This window comes from Hibiscus syriacus, unplaced genomic scaffold, assembly GCF_006381635.1.
Source record: "Hibiscus syriacus cultivar Baekdansim isolate YM2019G1 unplaced genomic scaffold, ASM638163v2 tig00110387_pilon, whole genome shotgun sequence".
Lineage (NCBI taxonomy): Eukaryota > Viridiplantae > Streptophyta > Magnoliopsida > Malvales > Malvaceae > Hibiscus > Hibiscus syriacus.
The window spans coordinates 6,797,122-6,824,596 of NW_024062717.1; the positions used below are offsets into that span (position 1 = coordinate 6,797,122).

The 27,475-nt window shown below is 36.6% G+C and overlaps 2 protein-coding genes and 2 pseudogenes across 2 annotated transcripts; 2 read left to right on the plus strand and 2 right to left on the minus strand.

Moving 5' to 3' along the window:
- The first annotated feature begins 1,505 nt into the window (after window positions 1-1,505).
- On the plus strand, window positions 1,506-5,279 carry LOC120122509 (probable LRR receptor-like serine/threonine-protein kinase At4g36180). Its single transcript, XM_039141647.1, has one exon. It carries the CDS (start codon window positions 1,805-1,807, stop codon window positions 5,189-5,191), a length of 3,387 nt encoding a protein of 1,128 aa, XP_038997578.1. The 5' UTR covers window positions 1,506-1,804; the 3' UTR covers window positions 5,192-5,279.
- A 2,970-nt stretch (window positions 5,280-8,249) lies between these two features.
- LOC120122628 (V-type proton ATPase subunit c2) lies at window positions 8,250-9,234 on the minus strand. Its single transcript, XM_039141753.1, has 3 exons — window positions 9,021-9,234; window positions 8,652-8,937; window positions 8,250-8,551 (listed from the first exon to the last, which is right to left on the minus strand). Exons 1-3 carry the CDS (start codon window positions 9,097-9,099, stop codon window positions 8,419-8,421), a joined length of 498 nt encoding a protein of 165 aa, XP_038997684.1. The 5' UTR covers window positions 9,100-9,234; the 3' UTR covers window positions 8,250-8,418.
- Window positions 9,235-9,441: 207 nt separating this feature from the next.
- On the minus strand, window positions 9,442-11,334 carry LOC120122627 (annotated as a pseudogene).
- Window positions 11,335-24,309: 12,975 nt separating this feature from the next.
- On the plus strand, window positions 24,310-26,946 carry LOC120122765 (annotated as a pseudogene).
- The last annotated feature ends 529 nt before the right edge of the window (window positions 26,947-27,475 follow it).

Consider the following 27,475-nt stretch of genomic DNA (forward strand, 5'->3'; position numbering starts at 1 on the left):
TAAAAAATACTTTCTTTTTATTTAGTCCATTAACTTTGTATTTTACTCAATTTGGTCTTTTGACATAAATTGTTTACAAATTCTTTCTTCCAATCAATTTTTTTGACTCTTTTATACTCTCGTTAATACTTTACCCTCAAAATATCTTCTTTAAAATATAATATTGTAAATATAATTTATAATTTTAAATTGTATTTGATATATTAAATAACATTGTAATGTGAAAACAATATGAATATATATATATATATATATATCTTATATTGTTAGAGAAAACCAAAAAATTGAAACCAATCCTTACCATATTACTATAAATAATTATAATAAAATTTGTATGGAAACTCAAATAACTCGACTCGGATTTCTTAAACTCGACTCATCTTGAAATTTTTTCAAGTTGAGTTCGAGTTACAAAATACAACTCGTCAACTTGAATAACTTGAAATTTTTTTATTCGAATCGATTTGATCGAATGTTTACCCCTACCTATGATGATGAGGAATATATGGTTCAAATTTAATCAAAATGACTAAAAAAAAGAATTAAGCACCTTTTATTACAAAAATAATCAAATGATTTATCTAAAGTTGAAGATAAAACAGATAACAAAATATTAATATTTAAGTTAACAATTCTTTAAATTTTAAAATTTAAACTCAATTAAAATTTAAAATTTGAATCACAAATTTAAGTTAATTTGAATAATATAAAGACTTTAATTTGAAGTAAAAAAAATAAAATTGTCTTGACCTTTATACATGGATTCGGCCAATTAAAACGTGATCCGACGTATCCTAACATCCCATTCGGGAGCTGATAATAATAAATTAATTCCAAATTTGCCTCCAAAACAAACTTCTGTTCATGTTGCTCATATTTCAACTCCTTTTTACTTTTATTTTTCTTTCAATTAATGGGTCCATTTGCATCATTGAGTAAGTGTGGGGACAACCAATGATTGTGGCCCACATCCTTGACTAGCCTTTTGTCCGGTGGGCTCACATCTTTGCCTTTGCCTTTTTCTCAATTACACATAACTTGGACACTTTGGGTACTTCCCTTAGGTTTCATAATCCTTTTGAAAACAATGTCTCACACTTTAACATCTTCATCTTTGAATCCAACAGTAAAAAAAAACCTTAAAAAAGTTTGAAAAGTTATATCAGAATCATAAAATTTTGAACAAAACAAGGTAACAGCAAAATGTCAAAATTTGAAGAAAAAGAAGACAAGAGGGTTATTTGAAAGACTTTAAATTTGCAAAGGAACATGAATTTTAAAAAGAGAAAAACAAATGAAAGACTAGAAGAGAAGAAGGATAAGATCATCACACACAGGGCTCAATGATTCTGCCCATTTAATATCATATCGAGGTTAAAAAAACAGCCAACACTCCCTTTTCCCAAACCCCACCACTTGCGTCTGCAAATAACGTGCTTATTCAAGGCTTTTTCCTGGAGAAGGAACCAAGCCTGTACCCCATAGTTTACCCTTCAAACCAAACACTACCTCGCCATTGTCCCCATGCCCATACTCCTTTGTTAGACAGAAAGGCTAACCCTTAGCTCTCTCTGTTCTCTTTTTTTCTTTCTTTCTTTCTTTCTGGTGCGTGGGTCTCTCTGCTGATTGCTGCTGCTGCCGCCACAGAGACTCTGCCAAAACCCATATGGAAAAACCAACGACTCTGTTATTAGACGCTCCTTTCTCTGTTTTGTTCATCAATCTATACACCCTTTAGTTCTTCAAAGACTTGATCTTTCATTGTGTTGTTGAAAACCCTGACTTTGTTTTTTTTTTTTGCTGGATGATGTCTAAAGGTTTCGTTTTTCTGTTCTTTTTGCTTTTTTGCTCGCCATTGTTGTTACAAGCCCAGAACCAGGTTGAGATTCAAGCTTTGACCTCTTTCAAACTTAATCTCCATGACCCGCTTGGAGCTTTAAATGGATGGGATCCGTCCACCCCTGCAGCTCCATGCGACTGGCGTGGGGTTGCATGTACTAAAAACCGAGTCACGGAGCTACGTCTGCCTCACCTCCAACTCAGTGGTCGACTCAGTGACCGTCTCTCTGACCTCAAGTATCTTAGCAAGCTCAGTCTCCGTTCCAACTCCTTCAACGGCACCATACCATCGACGCTCTCCCAATGCAGGTTTCTACGCGCTGTTTTCTTGCAGTACAACTCACTCTCCGGGGCACTACCGTCGGAGATAAGTAATCTCACCGATTTGGCCATTTTAAACTTGGCTCAAAACCAACTTTCCGGCAAAATCTCCGGGGATCTCCCACGAAATATCAAGTATATCGATCTTTCTTCAAACTCATTTTCCGGTCCCATTCCTATAAGCGTCACTAATTTAACGCAGCTTCAACTAATTAATCTGTCGTATAACCAGTTCTCTGGTGAGATTCCGGCTAGTTTTGGTGAGCTTCAACAGCTTCAATATCTATGGCTTGATTATAATTTATTGGAAGGAACTTTGCCTTCAGCTTTAGCCAACTGCTCTTCACTTGTTCATTTTAGTGCTGAGGCCAATGCTCTTGGTGGGGTTATCCCAGCAGCTATTGGAGCTCTTCCTAATCTTCAAGTTGTTTCACTTTCTCACAACAATCTCTCAGGAATAGTTCCGGTTTCTTTGTTCTGTAATGTCACTGTTTACCCGCCTTCTATTCGGATTGTTCAGTTGGGGTTTAATTTGTTTAAGAATGTTGTTGGTCCTGAATCAGGGAAATGTTACAGCGTCTTACAAGTTCTGGATCTGTCTGGTAATCACATTGGTGGGAGTTTTCCTTTGTGGTTAACTGGTGTAACCACGTTAACAATGTTGGATGTTTCGGGGAATTTGTTGTCCGGTGCGGTTCCGGTTCAGATTGGGAGTTTGTCTAGATTGGAGGAGTTGAAAATGGCTAATAATTCTTTAACTGGGATGGTTCCTGCTGAGATCAAGCAATTTGAGTCATTGCATGTTCTTGATCTCGAAGGGAATCGTTTCTCTGGTGAAATTCCTGGCTTTTTTAGTGGAATGACTGGTTTGAAGGTGCTATCTCTTGGGGGAAATATGTTTTCGGGTTCAATTCCGGGTAGTCTTAGGAATCTTACTGAGCTTGAAACCTTGCATTTGGGACATAATAACTTGAACGGAATACTGCCAGAGGAGATAATGGGATTGAACAATCTGAGTACATTGGACTTGAGTGGGAACAAGTTTACGGGTGAGATTCCTTTAAGTATTGGGAACTTGAGTCGGATTATTGTTTTGAATCTAAGTGCTAATGGTTTTTCTGGGAAGATACCAGCGAGTTTGGGTGCGATGTTCAAGCTAACTACTCTTGATTTAAGCAAGCAGAATCTCTCAGGTGAACTACCTTTTGAGCTCTCAGGTTTACCTAATCTGCAAGTTATTGCATTGCAAGAAAATATGTTGTCCGGGGATGTTCCGGAAGGGTTTAGTAGTTTGATGAGTTTGCAGTATGTGAATCTTAGTTACAATTTATTTTACGGTCATATACCGGAAACTTTTGGCTTTCTACATTCATTAGCAGTTCTTTCATTGTCTAATAATTTCATAAGTGGTGTCATCCCGCCTGAGCTTGGGAACTGCACTGCTCTTGAAGTTCTTGAGCTTGGATCGAATTCTTTGACAGGTCACATTCCTGCTGATCTTTCTGGCCTTTCGAGGCTTAACATGCTAGATTTGGGTGGTAACAACTTAACAGGAGAAATTCCAGCAGTAACCTCCAAATGCTTGTCGTTGACCACATTGTTACTCGATGGTAATCGACTATCTGGTAGCATACCGGATTCTCTCTCCGAGTTATCTAATCTTACAATGCTGGATCTTTCTTCTAATGACTTGAGCGGAGAGATTCCTGCTAATCTCAGTCTTATATCTAGATTGGTCTACTTCAATGTCTCAAGGAATGACCTAGAGGGGGAGATTCCAGTCACTCTGGGTTCCAAATTTAGCAATCCATCAGCATTTGCGGATAATCAAGACTTATGCGGAAAGCCATTGCACCGGAAGTGTGAAAACATGGCTGAAAACAGCAGAAGGAGAAGATTGATTCTTTTGGTTGTTGCGATAGTTTGTGCTGCTTGTTTCTTGTCATTGTGTTGTTGCTTCTATGTTTTCAGCCTACTGAGATGGCGCAGGAAGCTCAAGGAAGCTGCTGGCGAGAAGAAACGGAGCCCTACGAGGGCAAGTTCTGGAGCAAGCGGAGGTCGTAGCAGCACAGACAGTGTAGGTCCAAAGCTTGTTATGTTCAACAACAAGATCACACTTGCGGAAACAATTGAAGCCACTAGGCAATTTGCTGAAGAGAATGTGCTTAGCAGAAGCAAATACGGGTTGGTCTTCAAGGCTTGCTACAACGATGGAATGGTGCTGTCTATACGCCGCTTACCAGATGGATCACTCGATGAAAACATGTTCAGGAAAGAAGCCGAATTTTTAGGCAGAGTGAAGCACCGGAACTTGACTGTTCTCCGTGGCTACTACGCAGGTCCACCGGACTTGAGGCTTCTTGTATATGATTACATGCCCAACGGCAGCCTTGCAACACTCCTCCAAGAGGCATCCCACCAAGATGGTCATGTCCTTAATTGGCCAATGCGCCACCTGATTGCTGTGGGCATTGCCCGTGGTTTAGCCTTCGTACACGCATCCAACATGGTTCACGGAGATGCCAAGCCCCAAAATGTTCTATTTGATGCCGATTTTGAAGCACATTTATCAGATTTTGGCTTGAACCGTCTCACAGTCGCTACTCCAGCAGAAGCTTCCACTTCAACTTCGGTCGGAACATTGGGTTACGTATCCCCGGAAGCAGTTCTAACAGGGGAAGCCACAAAAGAATCAGATGTTTACAGCTTCGGAATTGTTCTGCTCGAACTACTCACAGGGAAAAGGCCAGTCATGTTCATCGAGGATGAAGACATCGTGAAATGGGTAAAACGACAGCTTCAGAGGGGCCAAATCGCCGAACTTTTAGAACCAGGGTTACTCGAGCTCGACCCTGAATCATCAGAATGGGAAGAATTCCTGTTAGGAATCAAAGTCGGGTTACTCTGCACGGCTCCGGATCCTCTCGATCGACCTACAATGGCCGATATCGTGTTCATGCTTGAAGGTTGTCGTGTAGGCGCTGATATTCCTTCATCAGCCGACCCCGCCTCTCAACCATCACCAGCATAAACAAACCCATTTTTCTTGCTCTTTTGTTTTTACCATTTTTTTAGTTTCGGCCAGAAAATATAAACAGTAGCCAGTAGGGGTGAGTTTTTATTTACTTTGATCGTTTCAGTTAATTGTTCATGTTCCATTTACCTTTCTCGTATGTTATTTATTTTTACAACTTTTGCCAACCGCTAGTCCTTTTCAAATGCGTTGCCGGCCATGGGGGTAAGTGAAGTAAAATAATAAATAAAAAATCAAACTTTACCAGTCAACTAAATAGACAAAAAGCTCAGATGAAGAATCAGTGTGTTCGAGAGCAGACAAGAACCTTTAGGACCCACATGGGTTTTGGGCGCCAAACGCGATTGGATCGGTCTGCTCAGAATTCGTCACGTGGCACAATGAAAATAATATAGACGTTGAAATTGTTAACCCCCAGACATACACCCTGGAAACAAAATGAATACAAAAGTTGAAAAAGATATTGGAAAAGAATAGCTTACCCTAAGTTACTTGTTGGAACTTCTTTTTGGAGGGTCAGCAACTTTATTAGGCGGGAATTAAATTTGTGAATATTTATTTAAGTCCTGCATTTTGATTGTAAATGTGTAGTCCAAATGGCAACTACCTGTTTCAGATTCAAGCTTTCCCCAGTACTAAAAAGCCTTCTTTTCGGGCTTTTCCTTGCATGAAACGTGCCAAGTGGCCAACAACCAGAAGCGAATCCTAGATCCAGATGCAATCAAAAATTTAAGAAAAGAACAAAAGAAATGAAATTTTCCGGGTTATTTTAATAACATTATTTTTTTTCCTTGGGTGGGGGAAAGATTATTCTAATTTAGTGGTAGGTCGTGTTCTTCGACTTCGTGATGCGCTTTGCTTGGTTTGGAATCAAATAAAAGGAGAAATTACATCTTCCCCCACTCTCTATTAATTACTGCGAAATTTGTCCTAATCAACCCAAGCATAAGTACTCGAAATGCATTATTATTCTTATCCCGTCTAATAAAGATTTCTACCTTTTTCTTTTGCATTGTTTATGTCCATTAATGTAGTTTCTTGTTTGGTGCTGCCCATGCATTATTATCTCTTGTATTCATCTGTGTCCAATGAAAAGTTGGATTCTGTTGCGATAAGGTAAACACTGATATTTTGGACGTTTGACTTGAATTTAAATTTTTGATTCAATTTAATCTAATAAAAAAAATAATTTAAATATTTTTTAGTCTAATCATCGATATCTGATTTATTAATCAACTATTTCAAATTGAATTTCGTAAAGACTCGTTATGGGAACTATCTTTCTAACCTATATTACTTTATAACAAAGACTTAAAATTCTTGACATTGTTGGATGAATCTGATGTCTTGTCCCATTAGACTAGCCGATTTATTGATAAAATGATTTAAATCTTTGACACAAAAAATGACTAAAACCTTGAAACGGAATTGATCTTGTAAGGATATATTTCATTGACGGAGTTAAACAAATTTCATTCAAACATACACACAAATATAAACTTTTTTTTTATAGAAAACATGTAAAGTATTATTAATGTCTCGATTCAAACACGAACTTTACGGGCTTTCTCCAAACGAATCAAAGATGTATGAGCATATCTAACACTCATTTTCGTCAACATTTATCCATGGCATGTGGATGGAAATTTGAATGCAAATGCATTATTAAATGAAGGTGTGCCCACGTAGTGCAAGTAGTATCCTAGGGCTAGGGTAGGGCTCAAATCGACATTGACTGAACCAAACCCAACTTTACAGCTCTTGAAAGTAAGTGAACCCATTGGACAAGATTAGAAGATACAATGGGCCCATTTAAAAACACATGCATAGGGTCGTAATCATAATTCTTCATAATATCCAACTCACAACCGACAAAAGCTTCAAACAAAACTATGCAAGTGAAAGTCCAACTCCAAAACTAGTCCAATCATTTCTTAGTCAATACTATCTAATATATACAGGAAATGGTCAAATTATAAATTCCCCCACTCTACGAAAATTGACCTATATCGGCATTTAATCTTTATATTTTATAAAAAATTAAGAAGTTAATCTAATTATTGATCAAAATTAAATCTGGGTCAAATATTCGTCATCAACCGTGGCTCATAACCATCTGTTACTATTATCGATGATTATTAGACCTAAAACTTTCGGTTCATCATTTTTTTAACTTCCTTGACATAAAAGTAGCCTATTTGCATATCATTTACAAAATCAAATTCCACACAAAAAAATATCATAAGACATCTTATAAATTGTAGAAATATTATGTTGATAACCTACAATATTTGAAAGTGCGACTGTATCTGATTTAAAGTATAGTTCGGATTTAAGAAGGAAAAGATGACTAAAAATTTTGATTGCATTTTCATTCACTATGCTCAACATGATGTTACATAAAAGATTCTTCCGATGGTAAAATCTTCCGATGGTAAAATTGGATTGTTGTTATCCTTTAAAGTTTTGGGTTCAAACCATTGTGTTTGTAAAGTATATGTACGTTATCAATAATTAATTTTTTTGAACAAATATTACTTTATAAACCTTCCGGACTAATAAAAAAATAAAATCCTAACTTGAAGACTAATAGAATGATTTTTCATTTACATTCTAGATGACAACCTACGTCTCTTCTATGATCTATCTAATATATACCGGAAATGTTCGAATTATGAATTTCCTCCCTATACGAAAATTGAAAAATCAATTCCTACTCTAATTTATAAAAAAAAATGAAAATTTTAATCAAACTGTTATAAAGATCTTTATTTAAACTGTTGATTTTACTTATTTATTACATATAAATTGATGAAGTGCTACATATAAATGACCAAACCAGGTTAATTAACTGCAAGATTTAACATGATCATCCAATTGGACTAATACTTTAGTTTTCATAAAACAAATTACTACTTTATTTTTTATTTACGATATAAAATGATGAAATTCACAATTAACTTGAAATAGAATGGCATATAAAGTCCTAATATACTAAACAATGACCATGCAACGGTGTCCGCATTAAGAAGGAACTTCATTATTGCAAAGCCAATAGAAAGATGAACAGTCTATCATAAAAAGGGTCATTAAATTCCAGAAATAGATAAGATAAACATGATTTATATCTATCTTCTAATCATACAAACACCATGGAACGCTTAAAATAAAATTCACGACAAAGATGAACCGAAAAAACCTTGACAAGTGTTTCTTGCTGCACTCTATTCTGCTCGGGATTGACCAGCACGGGAAGAGAGGATGATACCCACGATGAGTCCATACAGAGCTAAAGCCTCGGCGAAAATGAGGATAAGAATCATTCCAACAAACAGCTTTGGCTGTTGAGCGTTGGCTCTGCAATTAGTTTTATCACAATTTGTGAATCTAATAAGAATCTAATATCGATTATAGAGAGATAAACGCGTAATGGCAAAAGCAAAACAGATGGAAATACCTAACGCCAGCATCGCCGACGATCCCAATAGCCATGCCGGCAGAGAGACCAGCGAGGCCACAAGCAAGACCAGAGGAAAGATGAGCATAGCCATCAAAAAGGTAGTAAGATTTGGCCTTTGGGTTTATCCCAGTGCTAATTATAACGGCAATGATCAACCCATAAATACCTAAAACTCCAGCCATTACAACCGGGACGATCGATTTCATCACCAGCTCCGGTCTCATAACTCCCATCGACGCCACTCCTACACCGCTCTTGGCCGTCCCATACGCAGCTCCCATACCTGAAAAAATGAACAATTTGGTTGGAGAAACTAATCCCCGCGAATAACCAGAAATTTTAAGAGTTAGGGTTAGTTTTTTTTACAGGAGAAAACGAGGGCAGCAGCAGCGCCGAGGAAGCCAAAGAAAGGAGCAGTTTCATCGCCGCTGAATGTAGACGCCATTTTCGAATTTCAGTTTTTCAACAATTCCACCGACGATATGAACAGATTCGGGTAACTAAGACAAGTCAATCTCCAATTTCTTCCCAGATCAAAGGAGAGATCACAGAACCAGGAAATTTCTCAGCGGATCCTCGTCTCCGTAACAGTGCCGTAACCAATGGCGTTAAACAAGGCTCAACCCTGATTTGGGCTAAGTTTTGATGAGCCTATGTTGGGCCGAATAAGACCAAATGCCATTATCTTTAGAAAGGGCCTCAAAAAAATTCTTTTCAAGGTATTTGAGTGTTGAAAAAAAATCATGAAAGTTGATGGGAATATAAACGAGTATTGTTCAATGATGAAGTTCAACAACACTTTTCTTTCCTTTGGGTTGGGAAAATGGTAGAATCCACTTTCCATTTAACACGACAAACAAAAAGGGATTACAGACCATAGTACAGCAAGAGCTAAACTGGTTTACAAAATATACTTCAAAACTTTGGTCTCCTGGAACTAATAAACAAATGGAATAATGGCCCACCGATTATGCGGATAGTCCTCAAACTTCTGAAGGTACCACCGGTGAGTTTCCACTGCAACGAATGAAAGATTAGCCACCTGAAACAGCAGACACCAATGGGATACAAAGTTATAAAGGCAATCGGTCTAATAATCTTTACAAAGTTCTGGAAAATGGATATGGAGGTTCAAAATACCACAAATCCAAGAAGTAGCCATATAGTAAAGTCAGTTCCTCCACTCGCAACCAATAGACCGGCATATATTACCTGTCCAGATGCAAGGAAGTGATGATCATAGCTTGTCAGTTTGGCAGCAACCATGGCATACACAAAGCATCCATAAGTAAGTTAAAGAATATCACCATCTCTGCTAAATAGTGTGGACTTGAGACAATTTCGAACCAATCTCCATGTGGAATCCCATATTCAGCAGTTTGATCTCCACGTTCTCTGAGTGAACCCTGTATCGAAGCCAGAGAAATCAGCATCCAGATGAGCAGAAGTTGCAACCATTTAGAATCAGCAGAGAATGATAAATATATTGATAATGAAATTTGGAATAAACCACAAGCAAATAGAGATTCAAACAGGCAAAAACACCTACAAGAATTTCATGACAACGAAATTCATGGAACCACCCCCAAGCATATATAGCAGCACCAGCCCATTGGCACGATACAAGCCTTGTTATAGGTTTCACATATCCCCACAAATCCAAATCCAGAATAGACACCATTTCTTGGCCTTCAACTTTAAATTCAGCCACTTGATCAGCTGCAAAATTAAAAGCCTCTAGTGCACAAAATGTACATAGTGACAGAGGTGCTGCTGTATAAAAACTGCCAATACAATCAGAAACATATACAAACTAAAAGGGCATTTGAGATTATCGACTGATCATGCTCAGTTAAAAAAGTTCATTCTTTTACAATTACACTAATTTGCACAAGCTTTAATCAACAAGGAATCAAATAATTCATCAGTGGCAGTTCATAAACTTATAAAATGTGTACAGCAACTCACTAGATACCAGTTAAGTATCCAAAAATGTGCATCCTAGCCGAAGAGCTATAGTTGAAAACATAAAAGGTCTCGTAAAGCCGCCTCAGGACATGAATTTCCATCAACAGCAACAAGAACACACACTTCCAAACATTGAATCTATCCTCAGCCTACGTAAAACGAGACTTGTGTAGGGAAAATACATGTGACCCTCCTGTCAAGTGACTAACAGCTGCAACATAACTCAATGACTCGGAACTAAAAGGAGCAACTTTGTATGCAAAGTACCAAATACCCATTAACAAGGTTGTTGTCCAAACCACACCCAACAAATAGAAGTGCAGAAAGAAACTCTGTGGAACTGTGAACCTCTACATTAGCCACAAAAACCCAAATAAAAATTGAAGGGAATTTCTTAAAAAAGGTGAAGAAATCCAAAAAGAAAAAAATGGTTCTTACATTGGATGAAGATGACATAATCTTGCCCTCTTAGCAAAGCCTAGTAAAATGGAGTGAAAAAAATTGAGGCGTGGAGTAGGGAGTGAAGCGATGAAGACAGGAAGAATCCCAGCAATCCATGCCGCTCTTAGAAGCCAAATAAGGCCTGTTTTAACGGTGCTAATTGACAGTGAAGCAAAAGTTTCCATCAAAATTCCAAGTAAATTCATTTCCCCCAGAATCAAACGAGTATGACAGAGGAAAGAAACTTGAAGGGGTCGTTGCAAGCAAGAGCAGAGTAGCCGGCAAAATATAGTAACGTGTCAACAACGTGGCATCACGGTGTAAAACTGGATTGGCGGCTCGGCCCTTTTGCGTGAACAAATGAAAATCATTCATTGGGCTCTTAGATGGATTAATAATAGAAACTATAGAAACTTGCCTTATCCTATATTAGGGTTTTGCTTATTATATGGACATCTCTCTTCTGGAGACAACCTTTTCGGCCTGCCTTAATTGTCAGTTCGAGCTCAACCGAGTATATAATTAAGGGTAAAATAACCACTTAATTATATTATCTCCCTTATTTTACTCACTGCACTTTTTTTTTAATTTACTTTCGAATTATTTTTATTTTGATCACTCTGAATTATTTTTATTTTTGTTATGTACGATGACATTTTTTTTTAATAAAAATAATTAAAAATATATAAAAAAGAAAGTGGCTAGATACTATCGTCGATCACTGTCGACCGTCGTAGATGGTGATCATTCGATCTCAAATTACATGGGTCAGCTCGTCTCGACCTGAATCCCAACCGAGTATATTTTTTAAAGTAAATCTCAACTCTAAATAAAATCAAATCAATCAAAACTCTTTCGGTTGGACTTAATTTGTAAACGCTTACCTCTCTATCTCTTGTTTATTCAAATCTAATTTTATAAAGGGAACTATTTTAGTTTAACCCTAGAAAAAAAATAGAATGATTTTATCTTAATCATTTGTAAAAGATGGAGGTTGCAAAAGCTGTGTATTACCCTTGAAAGGTAGTTGTTGATTTAATTTAGATTTTAGTTAAAATTCTTAGTTTGATAAGAAGGTAAGGTGATAGAGATAGATGAACGATTTAACTATTACAAATCGATCATACTTACTTTACTATCATTTCTCATCAATTTTTATCGAAAATTTTAGAAAGTCAATTCACCTCTTTCCCTTTTTACTCCTAACAAAGACGAGTTAATCAGGTCCATGGGTTCATCAAAAAGGCCCATCTCATGATCAATTATAAGATTTGGATCAAATAGTTTAGGATATTTACAAAATAGTATATATTTAGAATTTTTAGTTATAGACCACGCACACACATTTACAAATCCAGCTGCTCGAATCTATGATCTCAATAAATAACAACACTCCTTATATCGCTGAGGCCACCTGATAGGTCCAAATGACAACTTCTTCAACATTAATTTCTTTATTAATAATATTCAAACTCAACCTTAGAAATATTAAAAATATCAAATTTATCGTCAACTAAAGACTTTGGTATATTGATATTTTCTTTGATATTGAACCGAAATTAGGGTTTTCCTATGCAAATGATTCTTTATCAAGGTCGTAGTTTGAGCCTGGATAGGAGGGCATCTACTCAAGACCCAAAATTTACATATAATTAAAAGAGAGTAAATTATTATTTTTTAATATCATGTCTAACCTTATGTTTTATTTCTGTTTTGGTCACCTAATATTTTTTTTGCTTACCCTTGCAAAATTTTTTCTTCAATATTTATTATTAGAGGCTTAATTTTTATATTTATCCTGAGGTCACTGAAATCTCGTATATGTACTTTATGTTTAAAATAGTGAAGAATATGCTTTTGTCAACTTTTAATAGAGTACAATAATTCTTTAAGAGTGCATGAGAGAGTAATATTCATGCTATTCAAATCAACAACGACTATTATGAAAGTGGTGAAAAAAGGGAAAGTTATACTTATACTTGGTTTCTACCAACAACCTCAAAGTCAAACGTGCACGAATGCTTAACATCTAATGCACTGTGATTAAGTTTCGGATACAAAAGTTGTTTTCTACATTATGAAATTTTGTTAACTTCCATCATTGCAGTCAGTAAATCTTGTACATCACAAAAGATATCCAACCAGAGAATAATATAATTGTCGAAACTCGAATCTCTTTTACGCTTACTGGTAAAATAAATTTTCAAATTTTTAAGATAAAATCAATTAAGTTCCTTTGCATCTTATTAAATTCTTCAACCGTAAAATTTAATTAAATAGGTCATTTGATCAATATTGACTGCTAAATCATTGACGTAGTGATTGAATGTTGATTCTGCAATCAAATTTTATTAATGTGACAATCCACGTGAGCTACCGTCAAAAGATGCTGGCATTGTCGTTCATTAATTGTCACATCAATATATTTAATGATCAACATTGATCAAAGGACTTATTTGATTAAATTTTTTTGTGGTCGAAGTACTTAGTTGAGTGTAAAAGGTCAAGAGAGACTTATTTGATTTTTTAAAAATTTTGAGTATTTATTTGATTGAAAATGGTTTTATGTAGTCGAAAACCGTTCTTTTTAACACCTTCAAAATTTTATCGAACTTTTCATGATGTATGTGTTAGATTTGTCTAGAAATTAAGTTGACAAGTTGGAAATTTCATCTTGGTTGGTGGCCAACTTATTGGAAATTTCATCTTGGTTGGTGGCCAAACTTTGAACATGTGAATTTATATTTGGTGGCTAACTTGTACACATTGGAAAATTCTTTGGTAGGTGGCCAAACTTTGAACATATTGTTCTTGAAACTCAACTATAAATAGGCCTAAGTATTTCCATTAGAAATCATCTCAAAAACAAGTTCTCTCTTCCTCTTGTATTATTCATTCTCCCACTTTGGGAATTCCAAAGAATTCCATTTGTTGTAATATTGGCGATATAGTGAAGTTATCATCCGGTGTGGTGCCCGAGGAGTAGACGATATTCTTGTCGAACCTCGTAAATTTGGTGTGTTCTCTCCTTTATTGTTTTTTATTCGGTTCTTTTCCATCGTGTTTCAATATTCAATAGTTTGACAGGTTTATCTGCTGTGCAACCTTTGGTGGTTTTAATCTTGACATTTTAGGTCAATTTTAAAACTACGTTCGTGTGGGAAATAACCCGTTTTCCCTAACAATTGGCATCAGAGCTTCAGTTGAGGTTATCCTGATGGTTCCGTTGCTGAAAAGATACAATTCGTGATATTGAATATTGTTCGTTAGAATTAAAATGCCAAAATACGGATCAGTTGAGACATCAAGCTCTTCATCTGGACCGGTGAGGAGGGTGATGTCAAATGCAAATTTCTCGGTGGAGTTGTTCGATGGATCCGGTCATTTTGGCATGTGGCAAGGCGAGGTGTTAGACGCTTTATTCCAACAAGGTCTAGACATCGCCATTGAGGAAGAAAAGCCCGAATATATGGAGGAGAAAGAATGGGGAATAATTAATCGTTTGGCGTGCAGCACGATTCGATCTTGTCTTTCCAGGGAGCAGAAGTATGGCTACAAGAACGAGACTTCTGCAAGTAAGATGTGGAAAGCTTTGGAGGAAAAATTCCTGAAGAAAAGCTTTCAGAATCGTCTCCACATGAAGAAAAGATTGTTCAGATTTGATTATCAACCAGGCACCAGTATGAATGAACACATCATTGCGTTCAATGAGCTAGTGGAAGACTTATTGGGCATGGATGAAACCTTCAAAGATGAAGATTTGGCTTTGATGTTGTCATCTCTTCCAGATGAATTTGAGCACCTTGAGACAATGTTACTTCATGGTAAGGATAATGTTACCCTTAAAGATGTAACTGCTGCTTTGTATAGTTATGAACTCAGGAAGAAAACCAAGAAGGAGAGCAAGTACAAAGCAGCAGAGGCCATGGTGGCAAGAGGTCGCTCGAAAAGTCAAAAGCCAAAGTGGAGAGAGAGATCAAAGTCGAAGTCCAGACTGGGAAAAGATGAATGTGCCTTTTGTCATGAGAAAGGCCATTGGAAGAAAGATTGTCCAAAGCTGAAGAAAAAGGAAAAGCTGCTCCAGATGCATGTGTTGCAGAGCATGATACACATGACTCTGACATATCATTGGTTGCTTCATCAACAACATTCCATTTCGATGAGTGGATATTAGATTCGGGTTGCACTTATCATATGTCCCCTAATCGGGAGTGGTTCTCCGATTTAGTGGAACTAAATGCATGAGTTATTTATATGGGCAATGACAATGCCTGTAAAACTGTTGGGATAGGTTCAATTCGATTGAAGAATCAAGATGGATCAACCAGAGTTCTGACAGATGTCCGATACGTGCCCAGTTTGAAGAAAAATCTCATCTCGTTGGGAGCCTTAGAATCCAAAGGCTCAGTGGTCACTATGAGAGATGGAGTTTTAAAAGTCACATATGGTGCACTTGTGATGATGAAGGGCATCAGGAAAAATAATTTGTATTACTACCAAGGTAGTACAATTATTGGAGCAGTTGCAGCAGCTTCCGGAGGTGATGATTTGGACGCAACCCAGTTGTGGCATATGCGGTTGGGACATGCTGGAGAAAATCCTTGCAAATTCTGGCAAAGAAAGGATTGTTGAAAGGTGCAAAGGCTTGCAAATTGAACTTTTACGAGCATTGTGTTCTGGGAAAGCAGAAGAGAGTGAAGTTTGGCACCACTATACATAATACAAAAGGTATTGTAGATTATATTCACTCATATGTATGGGGTCCTTCAAAGACATCGTCTTTGGGAGGAAACCATTATTTTGTAACTTTTGTAGATGATTTTTCCAGAAGAGTTTGGGTGTATCCGATGAAGTCTAAAGATGAAGTGCTTCAAATTTTCCTGAAATGGAAAAATATGATCGAGAACCAGACTGGTAGAAAGATCAAATGTCTTAGGACGGACAATGGAGGGGAATATAAAAGTGACCCATCTTTGACGTTTGCCATGAGTATGGTATTGTTCGACACTTCACTGTTAGACATACACCACAACAGAATGGGGTGGCAGAGCGTATGAATCGAACACTATTGGAGAAAGTTCGATGTATGTTGTCTAATGCTGAGTTAGGCAAGGCATTTGGGCTGAGGCTGTGACATATGCTAGCCATCTCATTAATCGTCTGTCGTCATCAACGATAGGAGGAAAAACACCATTGGAGGTATGGTCTGGAAAACCTGCTACTGATTATGATTCTTTACATGTATTTGGATCCGTTGCTTATTATCATGTGAAGGAATCCAAGCTTGATCTGAGAGCAAAGAAGGCTCTCTTTATGGGAATCACCCATGGAGTGAAGGGATTCCGCCTTTGGTGTTAGACACCAAGAAGATAATTTGTAGCAGAGATGTTACCTTTGATGAATCTTCCCTAGTAAAGAAGGTAACAAGTGAAGCTGTCCATACAAGTAGTACTCCGCAGCAGGTGGAGCATACTCCAAAATAGGTGGAGTTACAGCAGATGATGATCCCAGAAGTTGATGCAGTTGATTCTTCAACTCCAATAGAAGAATCAGAAGATGAAGAGGTTCAAACCCAAGAACCATTGGAGACACCAGAAACACTTGTAGTTACAAGGCCAAGGAGAGAAATTCGTAGACCTGCTCGATTTGTTGATATGGTGGCCTATGCTCTTCCAGTTGTTGATGATATCCCTATCACTTACCAAGAAGCAATACAAAGCTTGGAAAGTGATAAGTGGAAAAGTGCCATGGATGAAGAAATGCAATCTCTCCAAAAGAACAACACTTGAAAACTGGCACAATTACCGAAAGGTAAAAGAGCCATTGGATGCAAGTGGGTATTTGTAAAGAAAGATGGATCTCATAACAAGAAAGATGTTCGCTACAAGGCACGGTTGGTAGCTAAAGGCTACGCTCAAAAGGAGGGAATCGACTACAATGAAGTATTTTCCCCTGTTGTGAAGCATTCCTCCGTTAGAATATTGTTGGCCTTGGTAGCACAGTTGAATTTGGAGCTAGCTCAAATTGATGTAAAGACGGCTTTCTTGCACGGTGATTTAGAAGAGGAGATCTATATGACACAGCCAGAAGGATACAAAGATGGTGGTTGTGAGAAATGGGTTTGTAAGTTGAACAAATTGCTATATGGATTGAAGCAATCTCCGAGGCAGTGGTACAAGCGATTTGATAGCTTATGAGGAGGAAAAAGTATACTAGAAGCAAATATGATCATTGTGTATTTGAAAAAGCTCAAAGATGGATCTTTCATTTATCTTCTCTTGTACGTTGACGATATGTTGATCGCTTCGAAGAGTCAAAAGAAGATAAACAAATTAAAGGCTCAGTTGAATCAAGAGTTTGAGATGAAAGATCTAGGTGAGGCCAAGAAGATTCTTGGTATGGAGATAAGCAGAGATAGACAGAGAGGGAAGCTTTGTTTAACACAGAAGCAATATCTGAGAAAGGTATTACAATGTTTGGCATGAATGAAAATACCAAACATGTAAGTATCCCATTGGCTTCTCATTTGAAACTTAGTTCTCAATTATCTCCTAAAACTAACGAAGAACGAGTGTATATGGCAAAAGTTCCATATGCTATGCAGTTGGGAGCTTGATGTATGCAATGGTGTGTACGCGTCCTGTCATTTCACAAGCAGTTGGAGTTGTGAGCAGGTACATGCATGATCCTGGAGAAGGACATTGGCAAGCTGTGAAATGGATTCTACGGTATCTCCAACAAACCGTGGATGTTAGTTTAGTTTTTGAATAGGATGAAGCACTTGGTCAGTGTATGGTTGGATATGTTGATTCGATTATGCTGGTGATTTGGATAAGCGTCGATCAACTACTGGGTATTTGTTTACTCTTGCTAAAGCCCCAGTAAGTTGGAAGTCTACATTGCAATCTACGGTGGCCTTGTCTACTACAGAGGCAGAATACATGGCAGTTTCAGAGGCTGTAAAGGAAGCAATTTGGCTTAACGGGTTGATGGAAGACTTGGAGTTGTTCAAAGTCACATTAGTCTCTATTGTGACAGTCAGAGCGCTATTCACTTAGCGAAAAATCAAGTCTACCATTCAAGGACTAAGCATATCGACGTGAGGTATCACTTTGTGTGGGAGATCTTTGAAGAAGGAAAGATTCTACTTTAGAAAAATTGCGACATCAGAAAATCCTGCAGATATGATGACCAAGGTGGTAACAGTAATCAAGTTCAATCATTGTTTGAACTTGATTAACATCCTGAAAGTATGAACACCTTCGGGTGTGTGGCGCTTGTGAGCGCAATTAGAGACACTACAAATTTGGGGAGTTGAAGAAGTTGAGTAGGGTTGGTAATTTCAAGCCAAGGTGGAGATTTGTTAGATTTGTCTAGAAATTAAGTTGACAAGTTGGAAATTTCATCTTGGTTGGTGGCCAACTTATTGGAAATTTCATCTTGGTTGGTGGCCAACTTATTGGAAATTTCATCTTGGTTGGTGGCCAAACTTTGAACATGTGAATTTCATATTTGGTGGCTAACTTGTACACATTGGAAAATTCTTTGGTAGGTGGCCAAACTTTGAACATATTGTTCTTGAAACGCAACTATAAATAGGCCTAAGTATTCCATTAGAAATCATCCCAAAAACAAGTTCTCTCTTCCTCTTGTATTCTTCATTCTCCCACTTTGGGAATTTCAAAGAATTTCATTTGTTGTAATATTGGCGATATAGTGAAGTTATCATCCGGTGTGGTGCCCGAGGAGTAGACGATATTCTCGTCGAACCTCATAAATTTGGTGTGTTCTCTCCTTATTGTTTTTTATTCGGTTCTTTTCCATTGTGTTTCAATATTCAATAGTTTGACATGTTATCCGCTGTGCAACCTTTGGTGGTTTTAATCTTGACATTTTAGGTCAATTTTAAAACTACGTTCGTGTGGGAAATAACCCGTTTTCCCCAACAGTCTGGACAAGTAAAATCATCATCGGTGTACTAATTGATTCTTAACTTGTGTGATAAACGTGCGTACTTATTGAGCAAATTGATGAAACTTTGAAATGGATGATTAATCTCAAGTTGCTTTAAAGGGAAGCTGTATATCGCTTTTAATGGAGCCACACGTTCACCTGCGGAATCATGTATTTTCTCCAGACAAAGGTGGAAGGTTTGGGGTCCAAGAGTAAGTAAGCAAAAAGGGAACCCTCAAAGAATTAATGCACCAAAATTTGGAATAATTATAGAGCTGCAATCATTTTATTGTGCCACACATACATCCAAACACCTGGTTTTTTTGGTGAGGAGTCCATTTTGTGATCATAGCATTTGAAATGAACCTATTCTTATAGGGAAGATGGTCATAGATTAAAAAAACTCCATCAAATGTGCCATTGCAGTAACTTGATCATCACCAAAGCATTGGTATTGCTTTTTAATTTCAATGATGGCTCCATCAATTTTACAACTTACCAAATTGCTATAGAAAACCTACAGTGTTTTTAGTAATCCTTATCTACACCCACTTCTACTACTCCGATTTGTTACAGCTTATAAGTAGAGGCAGATTTATGGTACATTTGGGGTTGGTAGGTGATTATGTTCGTTTTGAAATTTAAATGCTCTTTTATTAATTATTTATTTTACTGATTGTAACTATTCTGAGTTTTTGTTTACGTCTATTAATTAATGAAAATTTTTTATTAATAATTTTTTATTACCTATCCTAGAAAATATTTCTTTTTCTGCTGCCGCTATTTGTAAGCACCCTTGTGGTAAATTGTCAGCTGTAACTTTTTATGGTTTCGACTATTTCGGGAGAAATCTTCAAGTGTTGTTCATTGGTATAAATCGGAGATCATCAATAACTCTAATATTTTCGTAAGTATTTTTATATTCGATCTTAATCTCAGAATTGACATTGTACCAAACAATATCAGTCACGTCAAGAATAATAGGGTCAAATTGACTCAGTAAAAAAATTAAATCTATATTTATTTTTTAACATTATTATTTTAAGTGTTTAATCGTTATGACCGTTAAAAAATTTGTGAACTGGACCTCCCACTTGCGACCCCGGCCATTAAGCTAGCCACGAGCGCCATGCCTTAATCCAATTGTAAACCACCACCTCTTGTGTCCAGGGACCCCATCATCTGCTCACCCTGTGACCGTCATGCCGTCTATTTTCTTTCCCTGTCACTGGCCCCATTCCTTCACAAATTTGGGAGTTCCAACTTAAGAAATGTGGTCTGATTTATAACATTATCCTTCCAAAATCATGCTTTGTAGTATATTGTAATCCCTGCTGTCCTTTCTTGAAAGATAGGACAAGCGGCCAACTAATGAATACCTGACACATAACACATGTGCATCTGAACTTAGTGTAGAATCCTCAGTTACAAAAGCATGGGTTCTCATATACATATGTATATATCTTATTTTTATTATTCCATTTCTTCTTCAGTACTGATACAGCAGGAAAGTTGAACCTTCAACAATACTCTGTCAGTAGATATTTTTCACTGATCACAACCATTTGAGGAGGAAGTGTTAGTTTGGGTGCAGCTCTCAATCTATCACTAGCTTTTCCCAAAATATGATGACAATAATAATGAATAAAATAGCCACATGATATCCACTCCAATTCACACGATGGTCAACTATCACCTCATAGAATCACACACACGCATATATTTTCTAAAAGATATAGTTTTGATTTAATAAGTAGAATAAATCAAGAATTGTAAAAATGAATGATAAATATAGGGTCTAGAAAAGTAGGGTATTTTCATTGTGAATATACAAGGGGTGCAATCATGGTCGATGTCCCCTTTGAAAGAAGCTTGTGTTTCACACCTTAGAAATAAAGAGTGGGAAGCAAGTCGAGTTATTATTGTTATTTCTAGAAGAGAAAACTTGGGGGAAAGGGCTATTTTTTTTCTCTTCGCCAACCAATGTGAATAGAAGGGTCTAATTATAATAAGAGAAGTTGCTTTTGGATTGAGAAAGTTTGGAGGATGGTCGATGTCCAAAAAGGAGGTTTGAGATCCTAATAGGACCCTCCCATGATCTCCACTTTTGCTGCTTACGCTAACTCTTATAATATACCGCCCTTAACTGTGAGAGCCTGAGAGTGAGAGGGGAGTTTGTTTTGCGATTCACCGCCCCAACTTTGATGGTGGGGTTGGGGATCCACCAGGTAGAAGGTTTTAATGAGTTCAATGATGCGGTCCGCCGCATGATTGGAGACCGCCGCCGACCCACCACTGTCCTACGTGGACTTCTCCTTCACTTGTTATCCACACCAAATTTACTCATGTTTATTGTTATTTATTACATCTAAAACAACCTATCCAAAGACAGATGATTTACATATAAGATACACAAATGTATGAAAAGCGAAAATGGCACCTGCCCTTAAGCCTTACCTATTGTTTATCTTCTACGTAAAGAACCATGTCAATCTACCAATAGAGTTCCGCCACGTGGTTTCCACTGTGTTTCTTGACGTACATTATCTGTTGTTCCTCTTCCTTCTCGTAAATACTTGTCGAGAAATCATTGGAATCCCGCAATCCCTCCCTGAAATGACTGCAATATCCCTAAAAGTGACGCCTTCGAAGTGCTCCTGCCTCTTTTGGTAAATGACTTGGCTATCTCTAAAAGGAGTTTCTGGTAAATTACAGAAAACAGGAAACCGGAAGCTGAGAGCCGATAGCAGCTACGGAAAAGAGTGACATCTTGGCCGCGCGGTCCTTTGGCGGCAAATCGTGAGACTCTGCTTATATATGCCAACGTGGCTGATCAAAGACTTAAATTGCGGTTCGATGATATTTTTAATTGTGTTACATTTATTACAATTGTATATAATAAATGTTATTATAATTAATACAATATCACAATTGTACAATGATAATTTCGAACAGGATCATTATTATTATAACAATTGTTATTTTAATAACAAACCGGTATTTAAATCTTTATAACTCATGTCTCAAAAGTTTAAAAACGAAAAAGAAACTAAAAATAGAGTTTATTGAAAAGAACATGATAACATAATATTCTAAAATGATATTATTGTATTTGGGTTCGTAAATTATCAATAATAAATTTATTTAAGAATATAATAGATAATAAGAAACAAATCCTCATATTTTGTTTCTTAAGGAAACATCTTTTAGTTCTCAAATTTACCCCACATTATTTGCTTATATACAATCCTTCGTGGCCGATTAATACCTCTTAATGCAACGGTTTTACCTCATCTCGTACTAAAAAAAAAAAAAACTTTGACCACTACACCATTAAAACTAAGTAAACAAGTTTAAGACTTTTAAGCTGTTAATATTATATTTAGATTTAATCATTTACACTAATTTGATAAAATTAATCTTTCTTTTATATTAATAAATCTAATTTGATAATACATTTAATTATTTTGTTAGTTAAAATATGATTTTAAAAAACAATATTAAACATTTGATTAACAAATAGATTTATTGCTAGTTAAACATGAATGATTGAATAATTCTATGATCGACTAAAATTAATTTATTTTGTCATCGCACTTTAATGTGCCGCAATTAATGGAGTAGTCAATTTTGAAACACTAATAAAATCACAAAAGGTGGAGGATCAAAAATGTTAAATCAAATAGAGAGTTAAATCTCAAATTCGGTACAGTAAAGGGAGTAAAACCATTATATCGATCACAGATGGTAAAACTTTGAGATATCAAGTTCAGTCTCATCGTGTATGGATCGGTGAGTATATGAAACGAGTTGAGTTAAAAAATTGAGTATATGACAAAAGAGAGGAACTCCCCAACATATTCTAAATTGCAGTAGCCTTAACCGAGGGGAGAGCAAGCCTCGTCAAGTCCAATTGCAGCATTGAGCCACCTCAAACTGCCAAAATATCCATCTTTGAGAACAAGTATGAACCCATGCAATCCAAATAGAATGCTCTTTGAGTCTCTATTAAATTTTAATTACATATTTATAATGTTATGACTATTTGATTCTAATTTAAATAGCTTTCTATAATCATATACGATACATATAATTTTTTTATATTTTTTCATATGTATATACATATGTCAAGCAAAGTTAAGGGATTCGTCTCGAATTTGAAAACTAATCAACGAATTACTAAACTTTCGAGTTCTAAAATAAACTCGACTTGAATTTGAATTTTTTTCGAGTTGAATCGACTTTGTAAAAATCGAATTTTTTCAATTCAAATTGAGAATAAATAAAGTGAAACCCAGGTAGACATTTGTTAGAAAGATAAAAAAGTAAATTATACGTTTAATATCTCAACTATCTCTTTTGTTCTGTTTGGTCATTCCTATTTTTTTCAAAATCATGCCTAATATTTTGTTTTTGTTTTTGTTTGGTCAACCATCATTAAAAAAATTAACGTTGATACTGACGTGTTACCATATGATAATGGCATGTCATCATTAGAAAAAAATGTCATATTAACATCTCTATTATTTTTAATGGTGGGTGACCAAAATGAAACCAAAATGTAACATTAGATATGATTTTGAGAAAAAAAAATAGTTGCGTGACCAAAATGGAACACAATAGATAGTTTTGGGTTCTAAACATGTAGTTTACCTTAGAAAAGCTTAGCAAGTTAGCTATGCATTGACGTAAGCCAAATGGGGACGGCCATCAACCATGCGCAATCGAGCGGTCCTCCCCTCCCTTTTTATATTCTCTTCCTCTTTTGTCTCTCTATTCTTCAATTCTGTCCCTTTTCTATTTCATCTCTGTCGTCTCTTCTTCATTTCTTCTATATCTCATCTCATCAAAACCAATAATTAACTAAACTCCACGGCTACCTAACTTAATACCAGGTAAGCTTCTACATTTGCATGGAAAAAAATGATATTTCCAACAAAAGTGTTTGATTTAGTATTTATGTCATGTCACCCGTTGTCTTGCCTAGATTCAAGTTTTGTTTAAGGTTCTTTGCCTTTAGCACATTCTACATTAACCATGAACAGTTATACATGATTTCGGCTCAGTATTCCAATGGAGATTGAGTTACTATTTCTTTTTTGTCAACAACCCTTGCTCGATTTTGACAGAATAACGTTAAAAACCCAGAATTTAGAGGGTCGTGCTTTTAGTTAATTTGAAGCATTGGAACTACAGAAAAGAAGTCGTTTTGGGGTGTAGGGAAAAAGAAGGGTCTGCTGTGCTATGAAAATTCTCGACAAACGGACATAGTTGACAGAGTCCTCTCATTGCAATGAGACACGAACTTCTGCAACTGCAAATGCAAGTGGAGTCCGGTGTTTTTGGTTCATTCCCTCTCACTTTTTCAGGCTTTGATCCAATGAAAACTGCCTCTCAAGAACAAACCCTTTTCCTTTTTGGTCTCTCAAACCGAACGCGTGCTTAATTGTGATAACGTCATCCACCTGTCTCCATTATTCAACTCTCTAATCTGTCATGGAACAACTCAAATTCCCTAACTGAAATGTGTTCCTTGATTAATTTATATGTTTTTCAAAAAGTAATTTTTGTTTGTTTCAGACACTTTAATTAGTTAAAACTTTCTCTTTATGAGTTTCTATTATTCTACAACCTTAATGTGAATGGTTAACATACATTATAGGACTAAAGGGGTCAAATTCTGTTAGATTGAAGTATATGAGGATAGTAGAGGACCAAACTATAATTTACTAATTTTATTACAATAGTTTAGTAATGGAAACCCCGTTCTTGTTACATCATTTCCACCATTCACCAACACAAGACAACATCATTAGCACAAACATCTAGATGTCCGTTCAAGTAATGTCTTGAGTCTTTTTTTCCCCTTTTAGCCTTTTTTCACGTTCTAGTTATCATCTACGGAACAATGGGTGTAGTTTTAATATAACACGCGTTAAATTTTGTTTCCAAGAGAGAGATAAACATGGGGTTGAGGCCGTTGAGTGTTAATCACTACCGATCACCAAATGAGCTAGCCTAGTAGCCGACGATCATTATGATAAACGCTTTGTCACCTTTTTAATTGAGTGTTAAGTTTTCATTTATTTAGAGATGATTCAGTTATAAAAGAGTGGTCTGCTGCTGCTAGTATCGGAGTCAGTGGAGTGATCAATGGAGTCGTATGTCCCACCCGGATTCCGGTTCCACCCGACCGACGAGGAGCTCGTCGGGTACTATCTGAGGAAGAAAGTCGCATCGAAGAAGATTGATCTCGACGTTATCAGAGACATCGACCTCTACAGGATCGAACCATGGGATCTTCAAGGTACACAATTCAATCCTTTTAGGGTTTTGTTTCTGTAAACCATTTCTTCAGATCCAAGTTAGGGTTTAGGGTTGGATGCACTAAGATGCTGTTGAACTGCATATATATATATATATATACGTCTTGTTTTATATAAAAGATGTGGGTGTGATTGGTGATGAGCAGAGGTGCCGGATTGGGTACGAGGAGCAAAGCGAGTGGTATTTCTTCAGTCACAAGGATAAGAAGTATCCGACGGGGACCAGAACCAATAGAGCAACCATGGAAGGTTTTTGGAAAGCAACGGAGAGACAAGGCGGTTTATGATAAATCAAAGCTGATTGGCATGAGAAAGACTCTGGTTTTCTACAAAGGAAGAGCTCCAACTGGTGAGAAAACTGATTGGATCATGCATGAATACAGGCTTGAATCAGACGAGAACGGACCCCCACAGGCAAGCACATACATATACATTAATTACTTCTCAAGTTTGTATTTGATGCACTATCATGTCGTTAATAATGTTAAAATGTGTGTTTATATAATGTTTCCATGTCGTCCAAACATTCTGAGTAGCTTTCTTGACCCGAACTCAGTCCAAAGAAAGGGTTAGGCATCCATTACTATCATCACGAAAGAAAAGACAGAATGATTAGTGCCTGCCTCGTACTTTTACATGGTGTTTCTCAAGCATTTATAGCTGGATTTTCGCCACCTATTCAACTTATATGAGGAAAAGGAATAATCAACTTTCACTTTCCACACTAAACTTAAATGTCAACAAAATTGATATATATGATCATTTCTAGAACAATGACTTCCACCATCCCTAAGTCAAAAGTTAACATGCATGCTTGTTTCTTCCGATTCCTTTTCCATAGTTTTCGTACCATTGGTTGCTATAATAGCTTTGAATTTTTCTTTTTGCAGGAGGAAGGATGGTGGTTTGTCGAGCGTTTAAAAAGAAAATCAGCACCACTAGTCAAAACAAGACCATGGAACAGTGGAACCCGAGCTACTTCTACGATGAAGCGAGTGGCATCAGCACCATTGTGGATCCGATCGATTACATTTCGAGACAACAGCCCATGAATTTTTTGGCTCCCAATATGTTGTGTAAGCAAGAGATAGAGGCGGATAATTTGAACTTCGTCCACTGTGATCAGTTCGTTCAGCTTCCTCAGCTGGAGAGCCCTTCTCTGCCATTAAGAGGCCGAACTCGATGTCTTTGATACCAGAGATGATCATGAAGAAGAAGAAGAGGAATTTCAGTTTCAGCAGCAGCAGCAAAAGAAGAAAGGTTTATTGTGCGACAACACCGAGACCGAGAGAGTGACTGGCTGGAGAGCCCTGGACAAGTTCGTAGCTTCTCAACTGAGCCAAGAGATCAGATATGGCGGTGATGAAGGTGTTTCGAGTTTTGAAGGTTATAATGATAGTAACTCGGACATGGCGTTGCTGTTATTACAGAGTAGTAGTAATGGTGGTGGTGGAGAAGAAGGTAATTACAAGTTGAACGAGTTCTTGAATTCAAGTCCAGATTGTGATATTGGAATCTGCGGATTTGATGAATAAAATGGTTATATCACTTACCATATATTATAAACGTTTGATGCGTAAGACATTTTTTTTTGTAAACATATGGTTGTGGAATGAGTGAACAAACTCTCTCTCTCTCTATATGCATGCTTGATTAAGATAAGGGTAAACTGTATATTTAGTCATTTACTATTATATTTATTTCATTTTGGTCACCAAACTATTAACGTTATGTTTTGATTACCCACAGTTAAAAAATAAACAGATTACTGACGTGAAATTTTTTTTTTCAATCAAATTTGACATTACCTTAGGAAAACTCCTTAATATTATCGTTAATTATTTAACGACATGTGATCAAAATGAATTAAAACGTATCGTTAGATATAATTAAAAAAATAGTTAGGTGACCAAACCGGAACTAAAATAATAATTAGTGAATAAATACATAATTTACCCTTAAAATAATTATGATTAAAATTTAACGATATTGGACACGATCATGGTTCGTTTGCATTTTGTTCCCAAATACTTGGGAATTAGGATCAATAAATCAACCTACTGATAGAATATGTTTTAGCAAAATTCAAAAGTTAATTCATGTAATTAATGTAATTAATTTGAAAGAAACAAT

Coding starts and splice junctions, on each gene's coding strand:
- LOC120122509 (XM_039141647.1), top strand. CDS start 1,805: ATGATGTCTAAAGGTTTCGTTTTTCTGTTCTTTTTGCTTTTTTGCTCG.
- LOC120122628 (XM_039141753.1), bottom strand. CDS start 9,099: ATGGCGTCTACATTCAGCGGCGATGAAACTGCTCCTTTCTTTGGCTTC. Junction 8,938..9,020: donor TGCTGCCCTCGTTTTCTCCT/GTAAAAAAAACT, acceptor TCATTTTTTCAG/GTATGGGAGCTGCGTATGGG. Junction 8,552..8,651: donor GTCGGCGATGCTGGCGTTAG/GTATTTCCATCT, acceptor AACTAATTGCAG/AGCCAACGCTCAACAGCCAA.